The sequence below is a fragment of the Polyodon spathula genome, chromosome 1, assembly GCF_017654505.1.
Source record: "Polyodon spathula isolate WHYD16114869_AA chromosome 1, ASM1765450v1, whole genome shotgun sequence".
NCBI classification, from domain to species: Eukaryota; Metazoa; Chordata; class Actinopteri; order Acipenseriformes; family Polyodontidae; genus Polyodon; species Polyodon spathula.
This window is the reverse complement of record NC_054534.1, coordinates 64,279,854-64,304,094: the sequence shown is the minus strand read 5'-3', so window position 1 is coordinate 64,304,094 and position 24,241 is coordinate 64,279,854. Positions and strand designations below refer to the sequence as shown.

General features: G+C 39.0%; 1 protein-coding gene across 1 annotated transcript in view; it reads left to right on the top strand.

The window, feature by feature from the left end:
• Nucleotides 1-24,241, top strand: part of LOC121322461 (polypeptide N-acetylgalactosaminyltransferase-like 6) — a 159,749-nt gene that overhangs the window by 74,095 nt on the left and 61,413 nt on the right. The window contains exon 2 of the mRNA XM_041262537.1: nucleotides 19,938-20,046. Coding sequence (XP_041118471.1) covers nucleotides 19,938-20,046 — 109 coding nt within the window. The remainder of the gene's footprint in view (nucleotides 1-19,937; nucleotides 20,047-24,241) is intronic.

Sequence of the window (24,241 nt, the reverse complement as noted above, 5' to 3'; positions counted from 1 at the left end):
ACACAAGTATTTATATTAATGATTAAATCATACATTCATTCATATGAAAATAACCCAAGGAATAGAGTCATGGTTTTATTTTCTTAGTGGATTCTTCGATGTATACAGGTACAAATTACACTTGCCACACATTGCAGCATTTTTAAGTACAGTGCAATGATGCACTGCTTTCTATGACAAATGTGCCTATATTTTCCATATCATCTAAGAAGGGAATTAACTTACTAAGTGGTGTAAGACCCTGATTAATGTTAACCATTTTTATGAAGTATGAATATTACAGTCTCTAGTAGTAAAAGGCAACAGTGGAGTTTCCATAGTGTTATACTGCTCAAATAAAGGTTATGGACAATGTCTTTGAAACTGTAATATCAATGCCCATGTCATACAGGGAGTTGTAAAGTCACTTTATTTGATAATAATGTAGATTGCTTTTTTAATAGAAAGATGTTAAAAACATCAGATGTTGTCAAGGGGTATAACATCTGATTATTTTTATGAGACTATAATCTAAATAAGTTGATGATAACAGGCAGAAAATTCATTACTTATTAAAACAAAGGAGCACAAGACACTTTCCTCTGATCTTTAAGAACTCACTCATATCTGTCTCACTAAGACAACTCTGAAGCCTAGCAACTGGCTGATTGGTAATGAGTTCAAATGAAGAAGTCATGTATCTGTTTGTTTTTCTCTATACCCTTCTGTGTACATGACCATCTTAGTAAGAGAAGTTTGTTTCATGCAGGAGAGAAACCCTTCTTTGTATCAGCTGGCAACGAAAGAGAGTTACCTTTTTCCTAAATCATATCAATCTTTATGCTTTAAACAGATAACGGTAAATCTTTAAAATAACATACTTTGTTGACTGTTAGCTGTTGTTCTGGGTATTTCAATGGCATGACTACAGTACTGTGTATGTTCCTGTAACTGCATACTGATTTTGATTGTGTTACAAGTACAGTAATTACTTTTGTAATATGTGGTCATAGCAGCCTCTCATAATAGATCAAAAATCCCTTTCCTATGTATTATATTTCTGTTTTTCTACATTATAAGGAGGTGTGAGTGTGGATGGGATCTTTTATTTATACGAGATGAGGCAGGCATTCAAGGACAAGCGTCTAGTTAGAAGTGACCAGGCTGCCCATAATAGATAGTAATATGACAGACCTTCTTCAAAATATTCTTCTTTGATAAAAGCTATCTTTCCGGTCTTGACCCAGACCTAGTCTCTTCCACTGAGCTTTGAAATCTGCTTTGCTATTTCAAAGGATTTGCAGAAAATAGCTATTTGGTTTAATACTTAATTGATAACATGTTTTTGTTCTAACTCTAATCTTCTTGTTGCAATACTCACCCCACCATAACAGTCTCAGAAAAGGTCACAAGTGACACCAGATTAGCAATGAATCAGGGCCTCCTGACAAGCTTCTAAAGCATTTGAACAATGTGCAATGCTGCAGCCTTTGTCTAAATTAAAAGGAACAGATTAGGATGGAACTGCTTTTAAATTGATTGACTTACATAGATCTGTAAAGTCTAAGCTTTCCAAAAGTTATACTGCATTGTTCATTGTCCACGTGTGTTCTTTTTTATTATTATTAATCATTGTTTCTTGAATCTGCAGCCCACCCTTTAGCTAAATTATACAATAATTAACATAAGCGCTCCTACACAAATTAATAACCTAGTATGCACACTACCCAAATAATATGATCAACACGTGTTCAGTCCACATGATTGCCATTCACTTTATTCACAATTACTTTTTCAAAACATGATGGATCACACATTTCTTAGTGTAGTAAAGTATAACTGGTTTATATAGAGTCTCATAGACATGCTTCAACACAAAAACAGACAATACTGTTAAAGGGCTTGGTATTACTAACAGGAACATAATACAGTTCAACCCTTACCTTACCCCATATTTGTATAGCAAAAATGGAGAGTTTAGTACATTATCAAACCCCAGAAGTTAATTTGCCTGGTTTTGTTGTGATGTGCAATGATTACTTTGCTCCATTACAGTGCTGTAATGCTTACAGTTAGATGGGCAGTTTTCTTTTCTTAGCAGTTCTTTGGTGTTATGTAAAAGCTGCACTGCACTGAGGTGCTGACTCTACTCAGTTAGTGCCTGGTCAGATTTTTCATTTTGATAGTTAGGTTTTGCCTGCTCAACTTGAATTAACTAATATGTTTCATCCTTGTGAAAATATAGTCATTTGTTAAAATGATGTACAGTGGCTTTAAAAAACAGAATGCAAGCTCCACTGAATTGGAACAATATAGCAGAACCCAGATGCAATTTGTGTTGCAACCCAGATGCCAAAATGCAAAACAATTTAGGTAATTAAGTTTGTACAATTAGTGGGATTCATATTTTTCTGCCTGAGCAGACATTCAAATTATTGCAATATGTTCTTTGATTTGGAAATGATCTGTGCATTATTAAAAAAAAAAAAAAAAAAAAAAAAAAAAACACTTTTAGCAGTTTTTATTATTAAATTAGTAGTTGTTTGTAATATTTAATCTTAGGGGCTTTTAATGTTTTGTTTAATGTTAATATTAGTTTTCATCATATATATTAGTCTGGGTGGACTGAAGATTTTTTCACGGTAGAATGCAAATAGTACTTGATAATTGTTAAGAGTAATACAAGATTGATGATATCATTTAAAACATTTTTATTTTGAGGGGACTTACTGACGTTTCTTGGATTTCAAAGGTTAGAAATAAGGCATTATTTTAAAGGATTGATGTATTTGTTTTACTCTTTTTAGTGCTTTCATAATTGAAAATACCAGGGCTTTATAGCCATTTGGCAGCCAATGTTTCAGAGAATAAGCAGTGGGATATATTAGAACTGCCTCCTGCTGCTGGAAAACAATTGTTCTGTAAGAAAAACATCAGAACTCTGTCAACAACTGCTCCATTTCTAGCAAATAACTCCAGGAAGATTTTGCAGATGATGTACTGTGGCATTAGAATTATTACAGTAAATTAAGGCTGACTAAGTGCAACACAAAATTGTCCTTACTATGAGGTTTCAATGTTTAAATACATGCAAAATCTATAGAACAACAAGCATATTGCGTTTCTTTCATGATCACCTCATACTCTATTCTTATCACTATCTGAATGTTTGCTTTTTAAGCATCCCCGTAAGGGAGGCTTGTATAAGTTTCATAACCTACTACCACTATAATCTCATAAACCATATAAGCTGTCAACTTTTCAGTGCTGTGAAGCTGTGTGCAAATTCTAATGGCATTCTTCACTTTGACCTGTGAACTGCTGTAGTGGAACTCTATGTATGCCTGCTTTCTTGAACAAAAACACTAACAACTTCTTCTAAGATAATAGTTTATTTCTTAGAGTTTGTTTGCTAATAGAACTACAGTGTGGAAAGCACGGGGTATAGATTTCTTTTTTTATGTTTGTGACAGGTTAGGCTTGAGTGGCGTGTGTGGTGACTTCACAGACCAGGGAGTAGTAGACAGAGGTACGGGGCTGAAACTGCCTGGCAGAGCAGTAAATTTATTAATAAAGTCAAATAATACAAACAAAACACTTTCAGAAGCAGAACATAAACTGACACGCGGGCCAAAGTAAAACAGAATAAAAAAACAAATAAGCTTCAAAAACAGAACGAGTACCTACAAAGTCTCACAGTTGGTAGCAATCATTTGTCTTTCTCTTACTCATAGTATCTTTCCACAATCCTCCTCTTAGCTCTCATTCCCCTTAATGAGTCGAGGTGGTTTCTTTTATATCCTGTGGCTGCAGCCTTAATTACCCATTTACCAAACAATTACATTATTAAAGCTCCAACACATTCTCACAGGATTATTTAAGAATAAGGAAGTAACCCCATCCTTGGCAAGTAATAATATTAATGCCGGCTTTTTGCTGGCCACATAATAATAAATGGCTATGCATAATAATACAGATATTCTTTACAATAATCAAACATAAACAGATCATATATACAAAATAATAATAAAAATAATAAAACAACAATAATAGAGCACACTTTTACATACATTTTATAGGGGGCAGAGCACCCCATCACATCTGCCCCCCTTGTGCGCAGCACACATGGTCCAACAGCCACCTCCCCCCTTAAAATCCAAAAAGTCCCTTTCAAAGTCCTGGGGGGTGGGATGGGGGGAAAGGAGGGCCACAAGTGGCAACTGGGGCCTTGGCCAACTGGTAACCCCAAGTGGCGGCGCACATGTGGCATCCTCAGGCAAAGGTGAGCAGGCGACCCAAGACAAGCGAACCCAGGCGACGGCGAGCAGGTGACCCCATCGATCTGGATGGCTGCAGGCTTGATATCAGACCAGGAAAAGGAAACCACAACAAATAGACAATAGTGCGGCAAACTGAGAAGCTAGGGCTCTCAGTGATTTATTTAACAAAAACAAATACAACATTTAAACAAAACACTTTCAAAAACAAAAGGCACGTTGGCCAAACAAATAAACAATAACAAATATCATGCTGGTGCTTCCAAAACGAGTAGCAGTTGTTATAAATATTAATTAATTTACCTCCTCTCTACCTCCGTTCTCCACTTCTGAACAGTCTCTACATGCAGTGAAACTTCAGATCTTTTATATTTGTGACTAAGGGACTAGCTATTATATTATCCCTCAGTCACATTCTGCACAGATTAAATAAGGATGTGTGACTGTCAGCTAATTACATACTTAGTAGCTGATCAGTCAGGCATTCCCACAAGGTAAATTTAAAACCAGAACAGTAACATTTTGCCGTCATATATTTAAATAAATCATAAAAATAGCACACAAATATACATAGAAGCGGGGCTCCTCGTCACAGTATGAACGTTTTTTGTTTGTAAATACAAAATCTGCCCATCCAAATCTGCTCGCAGGAGTGGCTCAGATCGATTGGAGACCAGTGTGAATGCTTCTCAAACAACCTCTGCTCGCTTAAAACAACCCACCCCAAGATTGGAAAAATAGGTGGTCTCGGCTCGCTTGGGTAATCAGTCCTGGGGTGCCTTGTTTCTTTTTTCTCGATGTGAATGCAAACATATCTGGGATTGAATCGATTGCAATCGCCCCAGGGCTCACACGACAGGCAAGGCGCATGAATGTCTGTTGCCTGGAAGCCTCAAAGGCATCTTCGAACTATCAACATGTTAAACAGCCACTAATAATAATAATAATAATAATAATAATAATAATAATAATAATAATAATAATAATAATAAACAGTATACATTAACAATACAAATATCTTCAAGAGGCACACTGTAGAGGAGACAGAGGCTCTCCTGGACATCTGGTCTGGTGTATAAATAACAAAACCAATACAAAAACCCCCATAAAAATGCCACAGTTTTAAAGGAAATTTCACAAAGGCTGAGAGAAGTGACTGAAAAAAGCAGTACACAAATGTGTTGAACGTATAAAAGAAGAATCGGATTTTAAGCTGGAATGCAAAGAAGGGTGACACAGGTTAAAAAATAGAGCAAAATAAAAATGTAATGTCTGCGTATCAGCTGATAGGACATATGATTAAAATGCAAGCAATTATAAGCAGCTGCTATCTCTTCTGCATACTAAAAAAGATAGTTAAAATATATTTATTGTCATTTCTGAATAGTTCGTGATAACTATTTGTATAGCGTGATACAATGTTGATTCAGTATTTGACTTGCCATGTCTGACTGGTCAACTCATGGACTGATTAGCTTAGGCTAGAGCAGGGGTGTCAAACTCAAGGCCCGCGGGCCGAATACGGCCCATGGGGGTACTTTTTCCAGCCCCCCGCAAAGTTAATTCATTACAGTGTAATTTGGCCCGGCCCAGTTTGAGTCTATTGGGTTATCACACGTAAGAACTCCAAATGCCATCAGCCATCAGAAAAGTAGCGGGAAGCTCAGAGCTAAAGAAACAGAAGACAGCGAGAGACAGCCAATCATATCCCGTGCTTGGTGCTTAAGGCTTGTTTTTCGTTAGACACTGTAGCTTACGACCGTCAAAAACAGGAATACAACTCTCAAAATGTCAGATAAAAGAAAAATGGATAAGGAAGGCAGATTGTTTCAGGAAAGTTGGGAATCTGAATATTTATTTGTAGAGCAGCAAGAAAACACCATTTGCTTGGTATGTAAAGGAAGTATTGCGGTGATGAAAGAATTCAATTTAAGGCGCCACTATGAAATGAAACACAAAGAAAAATGTGGCGAAAAGCTGGCCGAATTAAAAGAACTATTGATTTACAACAGTACATGTTTAAAAATATAAAACATGTGAAATTGATGCGGCAATAAAGGCACGTTACCTTGTGTCAGAACTATTTGCAAAGTTGTCAACCCCTTTTCTGAGCGTGCTTTTGTAAAAGACTGCAATCAAAAAGTCACAGAAATAGTCTGTCCTGAGAAAAAGCGTGTGTTTTCCAATGTCAGTCTTTCAATAAATACCGTAGCTGAAAGAGTGGATGACCTGGATACTGATCTTCAGATCATCTCACTGGAAAAGCAAACGATTTCGTAGCCTTTTCTCTTGCTGTTGATGAGAGCACAGATATTACTGATACCGCTGCGTTATCTATTTTTATCCAGAGTGTTGATGCAGTCTTCATTATTACCTAAGAGCTTTTGGATGTTGCAGCTGTGTACCTCACTACCACAGCAAACGATATATTTCAACAGCTTGAGAAGTGTGTGCACAACATGAAATTACAGTGGGAGAAATTAGTTGGATTGACAACAACAGACAGCGCCTCCCATGTGTGGTGAAAAAAATTGGCTTGTTGCTTTGATGTGCAAAAAACTACAGGAGGTGAACTGTCCAACGACACTTATAACATACCATTGTATTCTACACCAACAAGCACTGTGTGGAAAGGTGCTGAAAATGGATCACATAATGATCACGGTTGTGAAAACGATACATTTCATCAGGGCCAAAGGTTTAAATCACCGGCAATTCCAAAAGTTGCTTGACGAGCTTAATGCTCAATATCGTGATTTACTGCACCACACCTAAGTTCGCTGGCTTAGCAGCGGCGCAGTACTTAGAAGGTTTTTCCATCAAGAAATTGTCATGCACAATAAAAGGAAAGAAACTACAGAGCTTTCAGGTGCAAAGTGGTTGTGTGATTTGGGATTTCTCTGCGATATAACCGAACAGCTCAACAATTTAAATGTGAAACAGCAAGGCTGTAAACAAGTCATAACTGAAATATATTATGGTGTTAAGGCACTTGAGCTAAAGTTACAATTGTGGGAAAAACACATGCAGCAAGGAAACCTTACACGCGTCATGCCAATGTTTGGCAGTACGTACTTCTGCGAACAGCTATTTTCACTGATGAAGATTAATAAATCCGCTCAAAGATCTCGCCTGAATGACAAGCATCTACACTCCGTGCTAAAGCCCATTTCAGCACAAAACATGAACCCCGATATTGACGAAAAGGTGCCAGATTTATTCAGTAAACGAGAAAACAGGGCAGCAGCTAGGTAAGATAGATAACGTGTTTTAACCCTCCTATTATGTTCAGATTTTTGGTACATCTGTTATGTTTTGGGTCATATTGACCCGATGCAAATTCAAACTAGTTTAAACAGCCTTAGATTGATTAAATGTTTTTATTTGCAAAGGTTTTACTCTTTTATGCTCCTTTAGTCCAGGAGCTGTGATAAAACGTCTTTGACTGCCAACCTGGGAGCTCCTCATTTTGGAATGTCTTTACCAGCGAGATACTGTTGCAATACTGACAGAAAATTAGCCTCTGCCTTGTAGATACATATTGTTTTTTTTTTTATTTATAAATATCTCCAGACAGGCGCAGCCATTTCCAGAAGTAATAATACAAATATAATAATACAATGATAAATTAAAATAAGTTTGTTTTATTCCTGCACACAAATCTACATAGATAAATGCCACGGGTCACAGTGACCCGAAACATCTTATTTGTACACATGACCTGTTCTAAAAAAAAATAAACATCTCAAAGGTTCGGTTTTCTGTGTATAAGTTCATGAACCCAACTTAGGGAAAGTCATAAAATATTATACAGAAAATCAAAAGAAAAACAGCATTTAAGGTAATTGGAAACTAGTCGGGTCAAATAGACCCGAAACCTAATAGAAGGGTTAAATGAATAAGTCATTGTGGCAAAGTGGTTTGTAGTGCTCCGGTGTATAGGTGAGTTGAGGTGCTCCAACAAAGGACAAACACAAAGTCTACCGGTCAGGTTTCTTTTAATGCCCTTTTAAAACCGGGTTTCAAACAATAAAGCTGGCTCTACCCAGCAATGGGTATTGCCAGTGAAAACTGGACTCAAAATAATAAAGCTGGTTCTACCCAGCAATGGGTATTACCAGCTACAAAACAAAGGGGTTGCAGTCCTGAAATAATAAACACAAAAACACGTCTCCAAACTGGGTGCTCTGGTGCAGGTGCGGTGCTCTGAGTGCTGGTGCTCGTGCGGGCTTCTTGCTGCAGCTCCAGCTTCGTATCAGCCGTCTGGCAAAACAAATACAACACTTCTCAATGAACCCACACTTCATTCAAGATTCCGTCCTTGTCTCCTCCCATTAACCACAACAAAGGAGACGATTACGGCGTCACGTCCCCCTAAAGTACCCTAAGCCCCGCCCCCTCCGATAGCTAGTTCAATCACGTCTCCTCCAATTCATGATTGAAACTTCGTTCACCGTACTAGGGCGATGACTCCAGGTACCGTAACGCCGCCCTCTTCCTGAATGGCTGGCTCCCGACTGTCCCCAGGATGAACTGCCCAACCATTCAGTAGGAAGCCCGCAGCTCCTGTTGTACAGTGCCCTCACTGGTCGAGAGGGAGATTTTTGATTCGGATTCATTCGCTCTCCATCACAGTCATATATAAAATACATGTGTATGTTTTAAAAACTGTGAATATAAACATGTGTTTTCTATATCACCTATTACAATGCATGTGTGTATGTAAAAGGTGAGGATTTTGTGGCCCGCGAATCAAACATTAAATTAAGATATGGCCCTTGGTAAAATTGAGTTTGAAACCCATGGGCTAGAGAGAACGGAAGGGAGTGAGAACAAAGATGGTGAATGTACCTGTTGCTTAACAGTGTACAGATTATCCAATAAAGCATTTTAAGAACCTCATGGGAATCCTTATTAAAATTACTTAATATTCTATAATAATATTTTGACTATGTTAGAGCTATTTAAAGCTGTTCACCAATATTTAGCAGCAACTAATGGAGTTTAATAATAATAATAATAATAATAATAATAATAATAATAATAATAATAATAATAATAATAATAATAATAATAATAAATGACTTACTTTAACACAGAGGGTGCCACCTCAAACAATGCCATGTAAACTATTTAACTTAGCTCCACCCCTGCCAAAGCCACCCAATGAAAGCAAACATATTTGCATATGCAACTTATATTTGTATTCAGACAAAGTCAAATTGGTATATAATACATAACTTTTAAAGGCATTAGTGGGGATTTGCTACCTGTCTGGAAAGTAGGTGGCAAAATAGTCTTATTTGGTAGTAGTTTATTTGACTAATATATAAAAATTCAAAAAATAAATACCTACCTCCTATTTCAAATAGACTGAACATCCCATAATATCACATAGATCACACTTCGATCAGAAAGTACTTATTGAAACCACCTTGTGCTCAACTAAGTAATGGAACTAATGTAATTCCTTGACCAAATGTATTTTGTTTTATCCTTAAGTTCTACAAGAATGCAACCATATCTGTCATCTAAGCATTTTATATGCCATCAGTACGGTTAACTAGGCTGTACCACATTACACCGTGTAACAAATATATATATTTTTTTTTTTTTCCTGGGTAGTAAGTGTAATTTCCTAATTGCTTATGCCTCAAAAGTATAGAAAATGGCTATTATTCCCCACAAACTTTGCTTTTGTGACCAGGACAGTGATATTTCAAAATATCACTATTTCCAATGGGAAAACGGGCAAAAGTGTGTCTTTTCGTTCACATAAAGTCAGAAACAACATATGAATCCAAATTAACATGCATTTATACTAAAGTAATACAAAAGTGACTACAAAAGATTTAGAAATGAGTAGTTTTTTGAGATTTATGATTATACTGTAAATACAGTATAATCGTAAATCTCGAAAAACTACTCACAAGAAGAAAGTAATAATTTTTTTATCTACCTATCATGTGTTCATTTTTACCGTGGGTAAAACCAGAGTTAACATCAACAAAACCAGAGCCGACATTATTCATGACCAGAATAAATTAGCATTTTATAGACACTGAATAAACATAATATCCTGTAAGGTCATTGTCTGTTATCTTACAAAATTGTAATGTTGTTAACAGTTATTTAATTTTACTTTTGGTCTAGAAAATAAACTTCTTACCTTGAAATTGTATCCATGTTTTTCTGGTACTGTGGGTATGTGTACTTCACTGCCCAAACAGTGCAGTGTGTGCCTCATGCGTATCTACATGGGGAGGTAAAACTTCAGTCATCTACAGGGAAGATCTATTAGCAATGGTTTCCTGCTAGTTTATTAAAGATACTAATAATGCAAACTATAAACTGCAGCTTAAGGTATCAGAAAAATGCTACTGCATAAAAAAATAATAATAACAAATATATATATATAATGTATGTGTGTGTGTGTATTTTGTAAATAATATAATATTTTCCTGCCCAATAGTTGACTATTGACCACAAATGACAATCAACCATTTTTTTTTTTTTTTTTTTTTTTTGTTTTATGCAAGAAAGTAAAATGAATTCAGAACGATAAGCTAATTACAATGATCACATTTTTGCATTCTGCTTTGTCCTTTTAATTATTGTATTTCAAGATAGGTTGGGATTGCCAAAATGTCGCACTGTTTTCTATGTGTTCATTTATTGATTTATATAAAATAAAGATGGTGGTGAAAGTGTATTCAGATTGCTGTTTTGAAGTGTTTAATAGCTGAGAACTATGGTGCAAATTGGGTTGTTTCATAGCCCAGGGTGAATGTAAGAATTAAGAACAAAATGCACCAAAAGATTCAATATTGGCACTTAAATTGGCACATTATTATTAAATATATATGAGCCAATTTACACATTCACTTCATTCATGAGACAATGAATTTTGAAATCCTGTGTAGAAGTGTAGCAGGATCGTGGAGCCTGTTGGCAACCCTAGTCACAAGTTGATACCTACAGTAACGCAGACTGGCTGAAAGTATGACCGACAGTTACGACCACTTTGCTGCGTCAAAAAGTCTGTGAACTCAGGGGTGCTTCTGACGCACCTGTGCAAGTGTCTGCAGCTGACGTAAGGCTTTTGTCTGCGAGAGAAGAATAAACCAACCTTTATTCTACCTGGTACAGAATTCTGCATACCATTACTAGTTAAGAGATTTTAGTCTGTTATGATTTGCAATTGACAATAATATACCTATAATTAGGTTGATTGTCAAGGTGTGCTCTGGTGGAGCCAGCAGTACATTTTTGTTTCAACTAATTCTTTTTTTGTTTTTATTCAAATTTCTAATTCACTTTAGAGCAAACACTATACTACTGTTTAATGTCTCAAAAACTGTCTGTCAGTGCTATCTAATATGTACTGGAAATGCATGTTTAAAATACATTTTTTTACACCTGAACTGTACCTTTTGAGGTACTGACTTTATATTTGGAAGGTTATATAAATACTATGCTAAATGTGTCCATGACTATGACACCTGATTTAATGCTGTATGACTGCCATATTGATGTTTTTGGGGTTATAAAGATGCCCATACATACATATCAGTGGAAATCCAATGTTTTGCCTCACATTCTGTTAATCAGACAGTTCCAAAAGTTGGTCCTCTAGAGAGATATATCTTCAAAGAGTTTACAGCCACCCTCAAACTATATCATACAAACATATGAGATAGCAAAGCATAGCATACTTTATGATAAGTAAATGGAACATTTTGCAAGATTTATACACTGCTAGAAGCATTTGACAGTCTGAAGCAGTAATGAGTTTGTAGTAAATATAAATAAAGAAATGAAGCTTCAGAGCCGAGAAGGAATCAGATTACAGGCATGGATATGTGACTATGGAATACCAGGCAGTACAGTCTTCAAACTTGGCAAGCTTCTGTAATTATTACAGTTATTGCCTCTTGTGCTCGCTGTAGTTTAACCAGATGTTGAATCTTTCTCTGGAGAAGGTGGATCCTCCAAGTGTGTTGTACTTTATCAGGCAGGGCTCTCTAGGGCCTGAGGTTAATGTAAAAATCAAACACTACGGCACGCAATGCATGTAATGCTGCTGTACTTTAGTAATCCCTTTTGGGCCACACTGAGTTACAAATTCAGCGCACAGGTACCAGCCAGCTGTTAGAACTGACTAATAATTCATTGTTGCATCAGAGGACAACTATGTAATCACGCAGTCAGTTTCTTTTCACTGGATATTCCCTGGTACTGTCAATTACTGAAAATGTGACTTAATATAAGAAGATGGGTACACTTGTAAAAAAATAAGTATGTATGTGTGTCTGTCTATTTTATTGTTTCTTTATTGGGTCTTCTATTTCCATATTTATTTATTTATTCATTTATTTTTTAAACCTGTGCTGGGTCTGTAGGGCTTGGTACCGCTGCCACCAAATGTGAAAGATTTCACTTAATTTAAGGTTCGTATCCTCTTAAAAACAGACCCAGACACAAGATTTGAAGTGTTTAAGCACTTTTGTGCGATTTTATTATATAACTACAGTATATACTTTATTGTCTTACTATATTTCTACTCTACTTCTTACTATCTATTTGCCTTATTGAACATCAATTGAGCTTTCTGTATCTTAAATAGTACTACTTTTTTTGCATTATATGTAGGGCCCTACCAAATTCAAGGTCAATTTTCATAAATTCCATGGTCATAATATTTTAAAAAATATTAAATGTCACTGTTTCGGCTATTTAAAAATCTTAAATTTCATGGTGGTGAAACATGTAGTTAAAAACTGCAAAATATAAACATCTAAAGCCCTGAAGTTAACAAAACACATGATTAACAAAGTAGAAATGCTAAAAAAAAAATGAACCTGAAATCCAGAGGATCACTCTGTGATTGTTGCGTTTCTGTTATTGTTATTATTAAAAAAAACAAAACAAACAAACAAAAAAAAACCATTCTGGTTTTAAATATCATTATATGCAACAGTAACTCAAAAACTATTCTGAAATGCTGAGTGTTTAAGGGTCACACTCTAAGCCAAGGGTTGAATGTGATCTGGGCCAAGACCTCCGCCCTCCTCCTACAGAGCGCATTTATTTGGTCCTTAATGTTTCATTGTAGTTAATGTTCTCGCTGATTCAGCACCAAAAAGCCTTTCATAATTCCCCACCACTTCTTCTGCTAATACATTTAGCTCCTTAAGATTCCTCACCTATCCTCCTTGGTCGCTATCATTGTGACAAACTCAGAACCATACTTACCTTTTCTTTAGCGCCCTTATATACAGGGTGATTATAAAGTAAGTTTACCACATCAATGCATCATAGTTTACTTACTTTCTAATCACCCTGTATATACTATAATAAAGTGTGTGTAAATCTCATGTATAATTCCGTGCAATGTGACAACTTGCAAATGAATCATTTAGCTTGCTTTATTTGTGCATATAATTAGCTTAGTGAATAGAGCGACCGCTGGTTGGGCACAGTGTGACTTCCCCCTGCCATGCAGTAATTTTGGTAGTTTACTGCCTTTTAGTGAATTAGGTCCTTAGATGCTTACTGTAGCTTTGCCAAACCATAATCATAAAAAATAGTTTATCCCTTTTATCTTTGCTGTTTCTATAATCCCAAGTAGTAACCCAGAATAACAAAATCTTTTTTACTTTAATGGGTATAGCTTTAAAAAATTGGCTACTATTCATTTTTTTCTGCCTGCATACAAGTAATGCTTGGCCAGACTATGGACAATGACCATTACCAAGAGTTGTTTTGGTAACAGGAATAAGCAAGTGTAGACCATCTTTGGATCTTAGAAGTATTTTTTTTTTTACTTTTAAGTGTGTATGGCTTTGCATGTTACACTAAGAATATTTTTTTTTCTAATTTGCCATTCATTTTTTGCTCAATAAAAGCAGAACAAAGTATTTCATCTCGATGAACACATAGCACATCTAATTAAAAAGTATTTCTGGGAACCTTTGGGTATGTCATTACAATGCTGTCCTTTGAAAACAATTAATGGCTACATCTTTACAAGAATCAATCTTTTGAAATGGCATCTGATTAGGCTCATGCAGAAGGCAGTTGGTGTATAAATTCAATGTCGTTAAGGCTGATCCCCCTAAGGGCTACTAATTCTCAATCCCATAACTGGTCTCATTAGAGAAATTAGGCTGTATGACTACCACTGCTTAGAACTGACATGCAAGGTCATTCTGTCTAATTCCCCAGTTGAGAATGGGGATATTAAATAGCCTTCAGAAACAGAGTTATTAATCACTGTTTCAGGCAGCATTCAATAGCTTTTCTCGCACTATCTTTAAATTAGTTTCCACAGTAAATTGCATTGATTTTATAACATGAAAACTGTAGCAAGTGAGCAAAACAAGAAATGTAAAATGATGTATTGATGTATTTGTATTAGTTGTATTATATAATAATAATAATAATGATACCAGTTTAACTACGATTACAGCTAAATGTAATTCAGATGCAATACTGAAAACTATATACTTTCCTCATGGCTCATATACCACGTACACACCATTTAAATAAAGCACTTCCATTTTGAGAAGGGATGATGTTTTCTACAATTACTACTGGAGCATGTAAGCAGTATTACGGTAATGCTTGTGCATGTTACAAGGTTATGGCTGTGAACTTTCTTGAGAAAGAAGTTCAAGCACGGCACTAAGGTAATGGAAGTTGGTACAGAATGCAATTTAGTGCCTTCAAACCACATGTTATATTCAAAGCATTCCTCTGTTAGCCTTGTAAAATCCCTTTGTTACTTGTATTACCAATGAACATATCTAAAATGGCTTTGTTACGTAAATATTGGGAATAAGGTTTTATTATCCAAGGGGGAAAAAAAAACAGATCTGTGTCTCAAGTGCTTGGTGATGCAGCACTTGTCACAGAGTTTACAGGAACAGCTTCTTCAGCCAGCTCAGCTGAGCCCTTTACAGCACTGGGAGCCCCTCCTCCACCTGCCTTCCAGCCCATCACAGTCTTCAGCCCACTGAGCTCGCAGCCACTCACGGTCTCCTTCGAGGAGCAGTAGGCGGGCAAGACACAGTAGGCAGGCCAAGGATATCTCAAACCTGAAGAGCCAGATGACTCAGGTTCTCGAGTACCTGGTCAGGCAGTACTCTTCCCACTGTTCCTGCCCCAGCTCCACCTCCGACACCTGCCCCAATACCAATCCCACCCTCACCAGTGGTCAGACCAAGAAGAGGCGATGAGCAAGGAGGTCCAGAATGCGATCTCGATCACAGCTTCCTGGGATGGGGACTCTTTAGAGCAGCAGGAGACAGAGACCCAGGAAGTAACCCAGGAGAAGAGCACTCGTATTACCCCTCCATTGAGCTTGGTTCGAGCGCTTATGGAGTGAGCCTCCAATTTCCTCAAGGTTCCCTGGAAGGCAGTGCCTGAACAACGCCGCTCTGTATTCAGACCGGCTCAGACTTCAACTCCCCAGCCCTTTCCGGTGTTCCCAGATTTTCTGGAAGAGGTACAATCAGGCGTCCACCCATAATTACGGTTACCCGGACAGTTCCGATCCCCACTGCACAGTGTGGTGACCTGAGGCATCGCCTGCAGGCTTCCGCGGCAGCTAAAACCCGGGTTCGCAAGCCATCTGCCTCGTAGAATGCACCTCTGAAGAAGAGGGGTTCTACTTAAGATACTTTCTACTGAGAAAAAAGGACGGGGGCCTTCGACTTATCCTAGACCTGAGACACCTCAATGGGTTCTTGAGGGAGAGGAGGTTCCAGATGGTCACACATCACCAGATCCTCCAGTCTGTCTGGCTCGGTGATTGGTTTACCACTGTGGATTTAAAGGATGTATATTTTCACGCCTCTATTCATCCCGCTTACAGGAAATATCTCTGCTTCCCCTTTCAGGGAAGCGTCTTCGAGTTTTCTGTGCTGCCATTCGGCCTCTCCTTAGCCCCCCGCACGTTCTCAAAGTGCGTGGAAGCCATCCTAGCCCCCTTGAGGCTGCAGGGGATCAAGGTGTTGAATTACCTAGAAGACTGGTTGGTCTGCTCCCAGTCACAGTAAGGAGCAGTGGCCTACACGGTTATAGTGACAGAGCATCTGGCGAGACTGGGTCTCACCCTCAACGATGCCAAAAGTCAATTAATACTGGTACAAAGTATGGTTTACTTGGGTCTCTGTCTAGATTCCCTTGCAATGTGAGCCTACCTGTCGGATGACAGAGTGGCAGCCATTCACAGTTGTCTAACCTTGTTTCAACAGGGATCCACAGTACAATTGGCAGCCATCCAGCTGGGGTTACTCCACATGTTACCGATTCAAGCGTGGCTCAATGCCTTCCAGCTATATCCCAAATGCGACAGACACCATCGGCTGACTGTGTCTCAAGTATGCTGGGAAGGCCTACGCTGGTGGAGTCAAGCCTCTCACCTGCGCAAAGGTATACGGATGGGAGTGATCCACAGCAGTCAGGTGGTGATGACAGATACTCTGATTGGGGTGCGGTCTGGGCAGACAGAGGAGTCCGCGGGTCCTGGTCGGGTCACTAGACATCCCTGCACATAAATGCACTGCAACTGCGGGCGATTCACCTCGCTCTCCAGTATTTCCTCCCAGTGCTCCAGAGGAGACATGTCCTTGTCCGCATGGACAACATGTCAGTAGGAGCATATGTCAACCGCCAGGGAGGACTTTGGTCCCCGGGGTTGCACAGCATAGCCTTTTGACTATTGACCTGGGCAAAGAGGAACTTGCTATCCCTCCAGTATCCCTCCAACATTACTGGGGAGCTCGTTCCAGACCCTCACAATTGTTTGTGTAAAAAAGTGCCTTCTATTTTCTGTTTTGAATGCCCCTTTATCTAATCTTCATTTGTGACCCCTGGTCCTTGTTTCTATTTTCAGGACGAAAAAGTCTGTGGGTTGACATTGTCAATACTTTCTAGAATTTTGAATGCTTGAATCAGGTTGCTGCATAGTCTTCTTTGTTCAAGACTGAATAGATTCAATTCTTTTAGCCTGTCTGCATATGACATGCCTTTTAAACACAGAATAATTCTGGTTGTTCTTCTTTGCACTCTTTCCAGAGCAGCAATATTCTTTTTGTAGCGAGGTGAACAGAACTGAACACAATATTGAAGATGAGGTCTTACTAATGCATTATACAGTTTTAATATTACTTTCCTTAATTTAAATTCAATACTTTTCACAATATATCTGAGCTTCTTGTTGGCCTTTTTTATAGCTTCCCTACATTGTCTAGATGAAGACATTTCTGATTCAACAAAAACTCCTAGGTCTTTTTCATAGATTCCTTCTTCAAATTCAGTATCTCCCATATGATATTTGTAATGCACATTTTTATTTCCTGCGTGCAGTACCGTACACTTTTCTCTAATAAATGTAATTTGCCATGTGTCTGCCCAGTTCTGAATCTTGTCTAGATCATTTTGAATGACCTTTGCTGCTGCAACAGCATTTGCCACTCCTCCTATTTTTGTGTCATCTGCAAATTTAACAGGTTTGCTTAATATACCAAAATCTAAGTAATTAATGTAGATTAGGAATAGCAGAGGACGTAATACTCCACTTGTTACTTCACTCCATTTTGAGGTTTCTCCTCCAATCAGTACTTTCTGTTTTCTACATCTTAACCACTCCCTAATCCATGTACATGCGTTTCCTTGGATCCCTACTGTGTTCAATTTGAGAATTAATCTTGTATGCAGGACTTTGTCAAAAGCTTTCTGGAAATCTCAATAAACCATGTCATGTGCTTTGCAATTATCCATTATCAATGTTGCATCCTCTAAAAAATCAAACAGGTTAGTTAGACACGATCTCCCTTTCCTAAAACCACGTCGACTGTCTCCCAGGATACAGTTACCATGTAGGTAATTTTCCATTTTGGATCTTATTACAGTTTCTATAAGTTTGCATATAATAGAGGTCAGGCTTATTGGTCTGTAGTTACCTGGTTTGGTTTTGTTTCCCTTTTTGTGGATTGGTATTACGTTTGCAATTTTCCAGTCTGTCAGTACAGCCCCTGTGTCAAGAGACTGTTGCATGATCTTGGTTAGAGGTTTGTAAATAACCTCTTTCATTTTTGTGAGTACTATTGGGAGGATCTCATCTGGCCCAGGGGATTTATTTATTTTAAGAGCTCCTAGTCCCTTTAACACTTCTGCCTTGGTTTTGCTAAAGTTATTTAAAACTTGATAGGAACAGGTTGACATGTGGGGCATGTGGTCCGTATCCTTCTTTGTAAAAACTTGTGAAAGTAATCATTTAATTTTTTTTTCTTTGTCTATGATTTTGCCATTTGTAGACATTTAACCTCCTCTTTTGAATGTTCTCTTGCTGTTGTAATATTGGAAAAACATTTTGTAATTGGTTTTAGCCCCCTTAGCAATGCTCTTTTCTATTTCTCTCTTGGCCTTTTTAACTTCCTTTTTGACTTGAGTTTGAAGTTCCGTGTATTCTTTCTGTGTATTTTGTTTTTGGTACCTTTTAAACGCTCTGTAAGGTGCCTTTTTTTGCTGAATATTTTTTAAATTGATCTATTAAACCATTTTGGCAGTTTAGTTTTGGGATTTAATTGTTCTGCACCTCTAGTACTACATTTTTAAAAAACAGCCATCCTTTTTCTGTGGATGTTTTCTATATTTTACTCCAATCTATTTCTGTTAGTCTCTGTTTCATACCTTCATAGTTTGCCTTTCTAAAACTGTAAACCTTTGCTTTAGTCATTGCTTTTGGGGTTTTAAGAAGCACTTCAAATGAGACCATGTTGTGGTCTGAGTTTGCCAGTGGTTCTCTGACCTCTGTTTTATTTATTCTGTCTTCGTTATTTGAAAAGACTAACTCAAGGCATGCCTCCCTTCTAATCATTTAAAGGAGTGCTATGCTTTAAAATCTGTTTACTTACCTCTAATTACTAAATGGTGTGATTGCAACTTTACCATTGGATTTATGTTACATGACTGAACAACACATCAAGTCATTAGGTACCAGGCATATTCCAAACTGAAGTAGCATAGCCAAGAAAAGAACCAACTCATCTCCAACAGGAGATAATGGGGCACAGCAATAATAATGTTGCTAATGCTAAGAGGAGGACATAAATTGGTTTTAGGACCTTATTTAGCACTTCTTTAAGCCAATTTTATAAATAGCCATTTTTATCATTAATCTCTGTTAATAAAGGTTTGTGTGCACCTTGAAGCTGAAAACTTAACCTACAATGGTTTTCCATGTTGGAAGCAGAAGGTTGTGACATTTCAGAATAAAAGATTGTAATACCATGATGTAGAATACTCACAAATGGAGTTATTTAGGACAGGAAAATCTGTGTCTTGTTTTTTTTATTTATTTTTTATTATGTATGTTGGGTTTTAGTGGTATTTTGGTATGAATAAATACAAAGCTTGAACATTTGTCTTGCTTTTTAAATTATAATTTAATAACAGTTATACACATTTTTGAAATATAGAAGTTTATTAAATCCTGAATGCATTTAATAGTAGAGAAAGTGCAACATTTTGAATGTGGATAAAGTGGGCAACAACATTTAAACAATATTCAGAATGCTTTATTCATATTTTCCTAAATATGTAATTGCAAAAAGTCTCCTTTCATCTTTATCAGGGAATACAATATAATGCTTATATTTGCATTTTTCTTAGGAATTTCCTTTAGGCTTGAGTGAAGGACACATTTACACATGGACTGATGGCTTAAGAAGAAAAGATTGGCATGATTATGAAAGCATCAGAAAAGATGAAATGCGTGCAGGTATGTGAAATATGTTTATCAGATGTGCACAGTTATATTTGCCCAAAATCTTAGCATAGAATTTTAAAAACAAAACGTTTAAAGAGTAAAGTGCCATTTGGCATAAAGTTCTTGATTGCACCTTAAATAAAATCACATTTTAAAAGAAATGTTCAATAGCTGAATAGCTCTTGCACCTAAGGATCCTTTCATTCGATCAGTGTGCTTAGTACCCTTAATAATGTTAGTTTACCTACTGTAAACCTGGTTCCCTGAAAGAGAAGATGGCCACCAAACATTGTTTATGGGATATACACCTGCCGATTGGTAGGTGTCACTGAGCTCTTACTATCAAAGCTGTCGATAGGCCCCCTTCCCTCGATGACCTGCTCGGACCCGCCTACCGAGGGGATAAAACCGTCACTCAGGGAAGGATCGACCTCTTTTCGCGACGAACGATGATGACGACTGATGCGACCTCGCGGTTGGTGGCCATCTTCTCTTTCAGGGAGCCAGGTTTATGGTAGGTAAACTAACATTCCCTTTGAATTCGAAGATGGCCACCAAACATCGTTTATGGGAAAACTAATACCAGAGCCGTCGTGAGGGAGGGAAGAATGGCAGCACACGAGGGATGCCTCAGCCCTGCCTGACCACAGGTCAGCGGTGCGAGCGTGCGACCTCAAGGACCCTTGTGCCCACTGAAGGCAATGAGGGATCTATCACATTAAGGCAATAGAACCTGGAAAAAGCTAGCTGCATGACTCCCATGACGTAGCCACACCTCTAGTGGAATGTTCTGCTACCCGCCTAGGCAGGGGTAAGCCAGCACCATCATACGCAGTCGAGACTCTGTCTGTAATCCAATGCAACAGTCGTTACTTCGAGAGGGGCTGTCCCAGGGTTCGTGTCCCGCGGCAGACAAAGAGCTGGTCAGAATGACGCAATGCTCTCGTTCTATCCACGTAGCATCTCAATACCCGAACCAGGCAGAGGAAATTCCACTTTCAATCCTCCTCCAAAGTAAACTGTGTTGGATGAAAGGACTCCAGTTCCACAGACTGATTAATGTGGAAAGCTGTGACCACCTTGGGGAGGAAAACAGGGTTTGCACACAGCTACCATCATCCCAAATACGCATGAAGGAGCTATGCACAGACAGTGCTTGCAGCTCACGAACCTGCTTTGCAGAGGTGATAGCCAAGAGGAAGGCTGTCTTCATAGACAGATATTTCAACTCAATGGAGTATATAGACTCAAACGGGGCCTGCGTGAGAGCCTCCAGTACAACCAACAAGACTCCATTCGGGGAGAGTAGCCCTCCTAGGAGGGCGCAACCACCGAGCGCCTCGGAGAAACCGTTTAGCCGGAAAATGTGCGCCCGGGGACATTGAGTCAAAAGGGGCATGGCAAGTAGAAATAGTCACTAGGTATATAGTACCTTCAGTGTTGAAGGTGATCTACTAGCCTTAAGCAGTTCTTGTAGAAACTGCAAGATGACAGGCATGGGACAAGAGGTTGAGTCATGACCATTAGTCTGGCACCAATTCTGGAAATATTTCCACTTGCGTACAACAACCTAGTGGAATGCGCCCTAGCATTCTGTAAGGTACCTATAACCGTGTCCGACATCCCTAAAGCTGACCAGTGGTCCCTTTCAGGGGCCAGACCCACAGCTGGAGCCTGCCCGGCTCCGGGTGCCAAGGCTTGCCTCTCGTCTGACTGAGGAGATCCAGGTGAAGTGGAATCATCCAAGGCAGGCCGTTCAATAGCTGGCACAGGGTCGAGAACCAGATTCTCCTGAGCCACCTGGGGGCCACCAGGAAAACTGACGCCTTTTCGAGAAAGGCCGAGAGTAATGGCAGAGGCGGGAACGTGTAAAGGAGCGCTGTGGGCCATATGTGGGCTAGCGCATCGACACCGAGTGGACCACTGAAGCGGTGGAGGGAGTACCACAGGGAGCAATGTGCCATCTCCACCGAGGTGACGAGATCGACCTGTGCCTTCCCAAACCGTTCGCAAATGTATTTCCATCACCTGTGGGTGGAGCAGCCACTCCGACGGGTGCAGACCCTCCCTCAAGAGGAGATCCATCGCCCAATTATCCACGCCCGGGACATGCGTCGCCCGAAGGGACAGCAAGTTCTTTTGGGACCAAGTCAAAAGCCTGAAGGTGAGGCGATGCAGCCCCTGGGACTGAAGGCCACTCTGGTGGTTGATATACGCCACCACTGATGGGTTGTCCGTGCGGATCAACACATGCTTATTGCGCACCACAGGTAGGAAGTGTTGGAGAGCAAGGTGACCGTCTGCGTTGGAGGTGCATGCCAGCAGCTCGACCTACCCTTCACCAACAGGGGGATACAAGGGCCGAAGCCGCGGTGGGTGTTTGACAGCAATACAGCAATAATACACAATAATACTAATACAGTACAGTACAGATGGGGGAGAGCACACTGTCTGTTTGATTGTAAGGCCCAACAGACATGGTTGTGGGCCAACGACGCCAGCAAAATATTTCTCAACTCAGCAACGGGGCTGGCCCCGGTGAGGAATACGCGGCTGGTTCAGGCTGTAAGCAGCCGGGCTGCAGCTAGTCCTCTGCGCAAGCCAGTGCGAGGACGTGCAGCACAATCAAAACAACAAGGCCTCGACCGGTGGCCCCAAAAGCAGCTGGTGGGCTAACTCGACAATGGGGACAAGGCAAGCCTAGCCCCGGTGGAGTAACAGCTCTATCCCAAGTAAAAAAGGGTGAAAGACACACACTCACTCATTTAAAATCAATACTACATAGGCAGTCGACTCACAGAAGACAGACAGTAAAGACAAAGCAGCTTGCAACACAAGCGAGCAGGTGCTGAAGGTACAGTTATTAGAAAAAGAAAAAAGGGCTACGGCGTATATCCCATAAATTATGTTTGGTGGCCATCTTCGAATTGAAAGGGAACAGATTTCGTAACAATTCATATGTGTGCTGCATTTCCAGACACATTAACAGTGTTTAATGTTAAAGATTAGTGCCGACAAAGGAAAAACAAAATTACCTTCTTACTGGCCACGTCCAAGAAGTATTACTTATTCATTACCAAATCATTATCATTTATTAGAATTTCATATCAGGTAATCATTCACTTGAAAGGTCACCACAAGACACACAATTAGTCTCCATGTGAGTCTTGTGGTGACCTTTCGCATGTGACTCTGCATATAATGCACAGTTCACAGCCTACCTGTGTAAAGAGCTTTGCGATGGTGATCCACCATGAAAGGCACTATATAAAAATAAAGATATTATCGTCATTATGTATTTAAAAAATACTGTGGCCTGCTATTAAAAAATATAGTATGTCACAGGGTCTGCAGACCTGAAACTGCAATCTGTGTGTATCTTCTTGTCTATGTTTTTCTTTTTATCCACAAAATACCATAACTTATAACTATCATTTCCCTCCAAGACAGAAAAATAAATGCAGAGCATTGTCTGTTTTACCGCACTCACCGCCCATGCTTCATCAGCACATCAGTGGTACTGAATAGATAAGTGGTGTACTATCTACCAATACAGCATGAGCAGAAACATGCTTCACAGAAGAGGCACAGCTAAATATTTTAGTCTGGTCGTATTTATGCAGTTATTAAAACTGCTTCTTCACAGCTGTAATAGCTGATCAGACTTTTCTTATCTGATGTGCAGAGAATGTGATTTTGCAGTGGCTTCATACAATTTTTAGAATTATGTATTTGGCTTTAACAGATTTATACCCCAGGGAATAAGGCAACCATTGTTCACAGAAATGTTGTAGTACAAATGCTGTTCATGCAATCAAAACAGAGCTTGCGTTTCTCGCATTACATGATTCACAAATGTTCAGGGCTTGTGTCGTCAGGTGCAAGTGATGTTGGGAACAAAGTGAATGACCAGACAGCAATTTCTCCCAAAACGAACCATGTTTTTATTAAACAAACAAAAGAATCTGCCACTCTTCCAGCAATGGTATTGGGGGGTACGCGACAGGCTTGCAAACCAAATATAATAATTACAATAACAAAAGGTTTGTCCATCCTGTGTCCTCCATCCTCGAAGGTGTGTGTATTCAACTCTGGGGAACATGGTGCGTGCGTGTGTTGTGCCGTGGAAGGAAGTGCTCAGGATTGAATGCTGGCTCTGAAGCGCCAGCTCCTGGATGCCCAAGCCTCGTCTCTAAAACATAAAAGA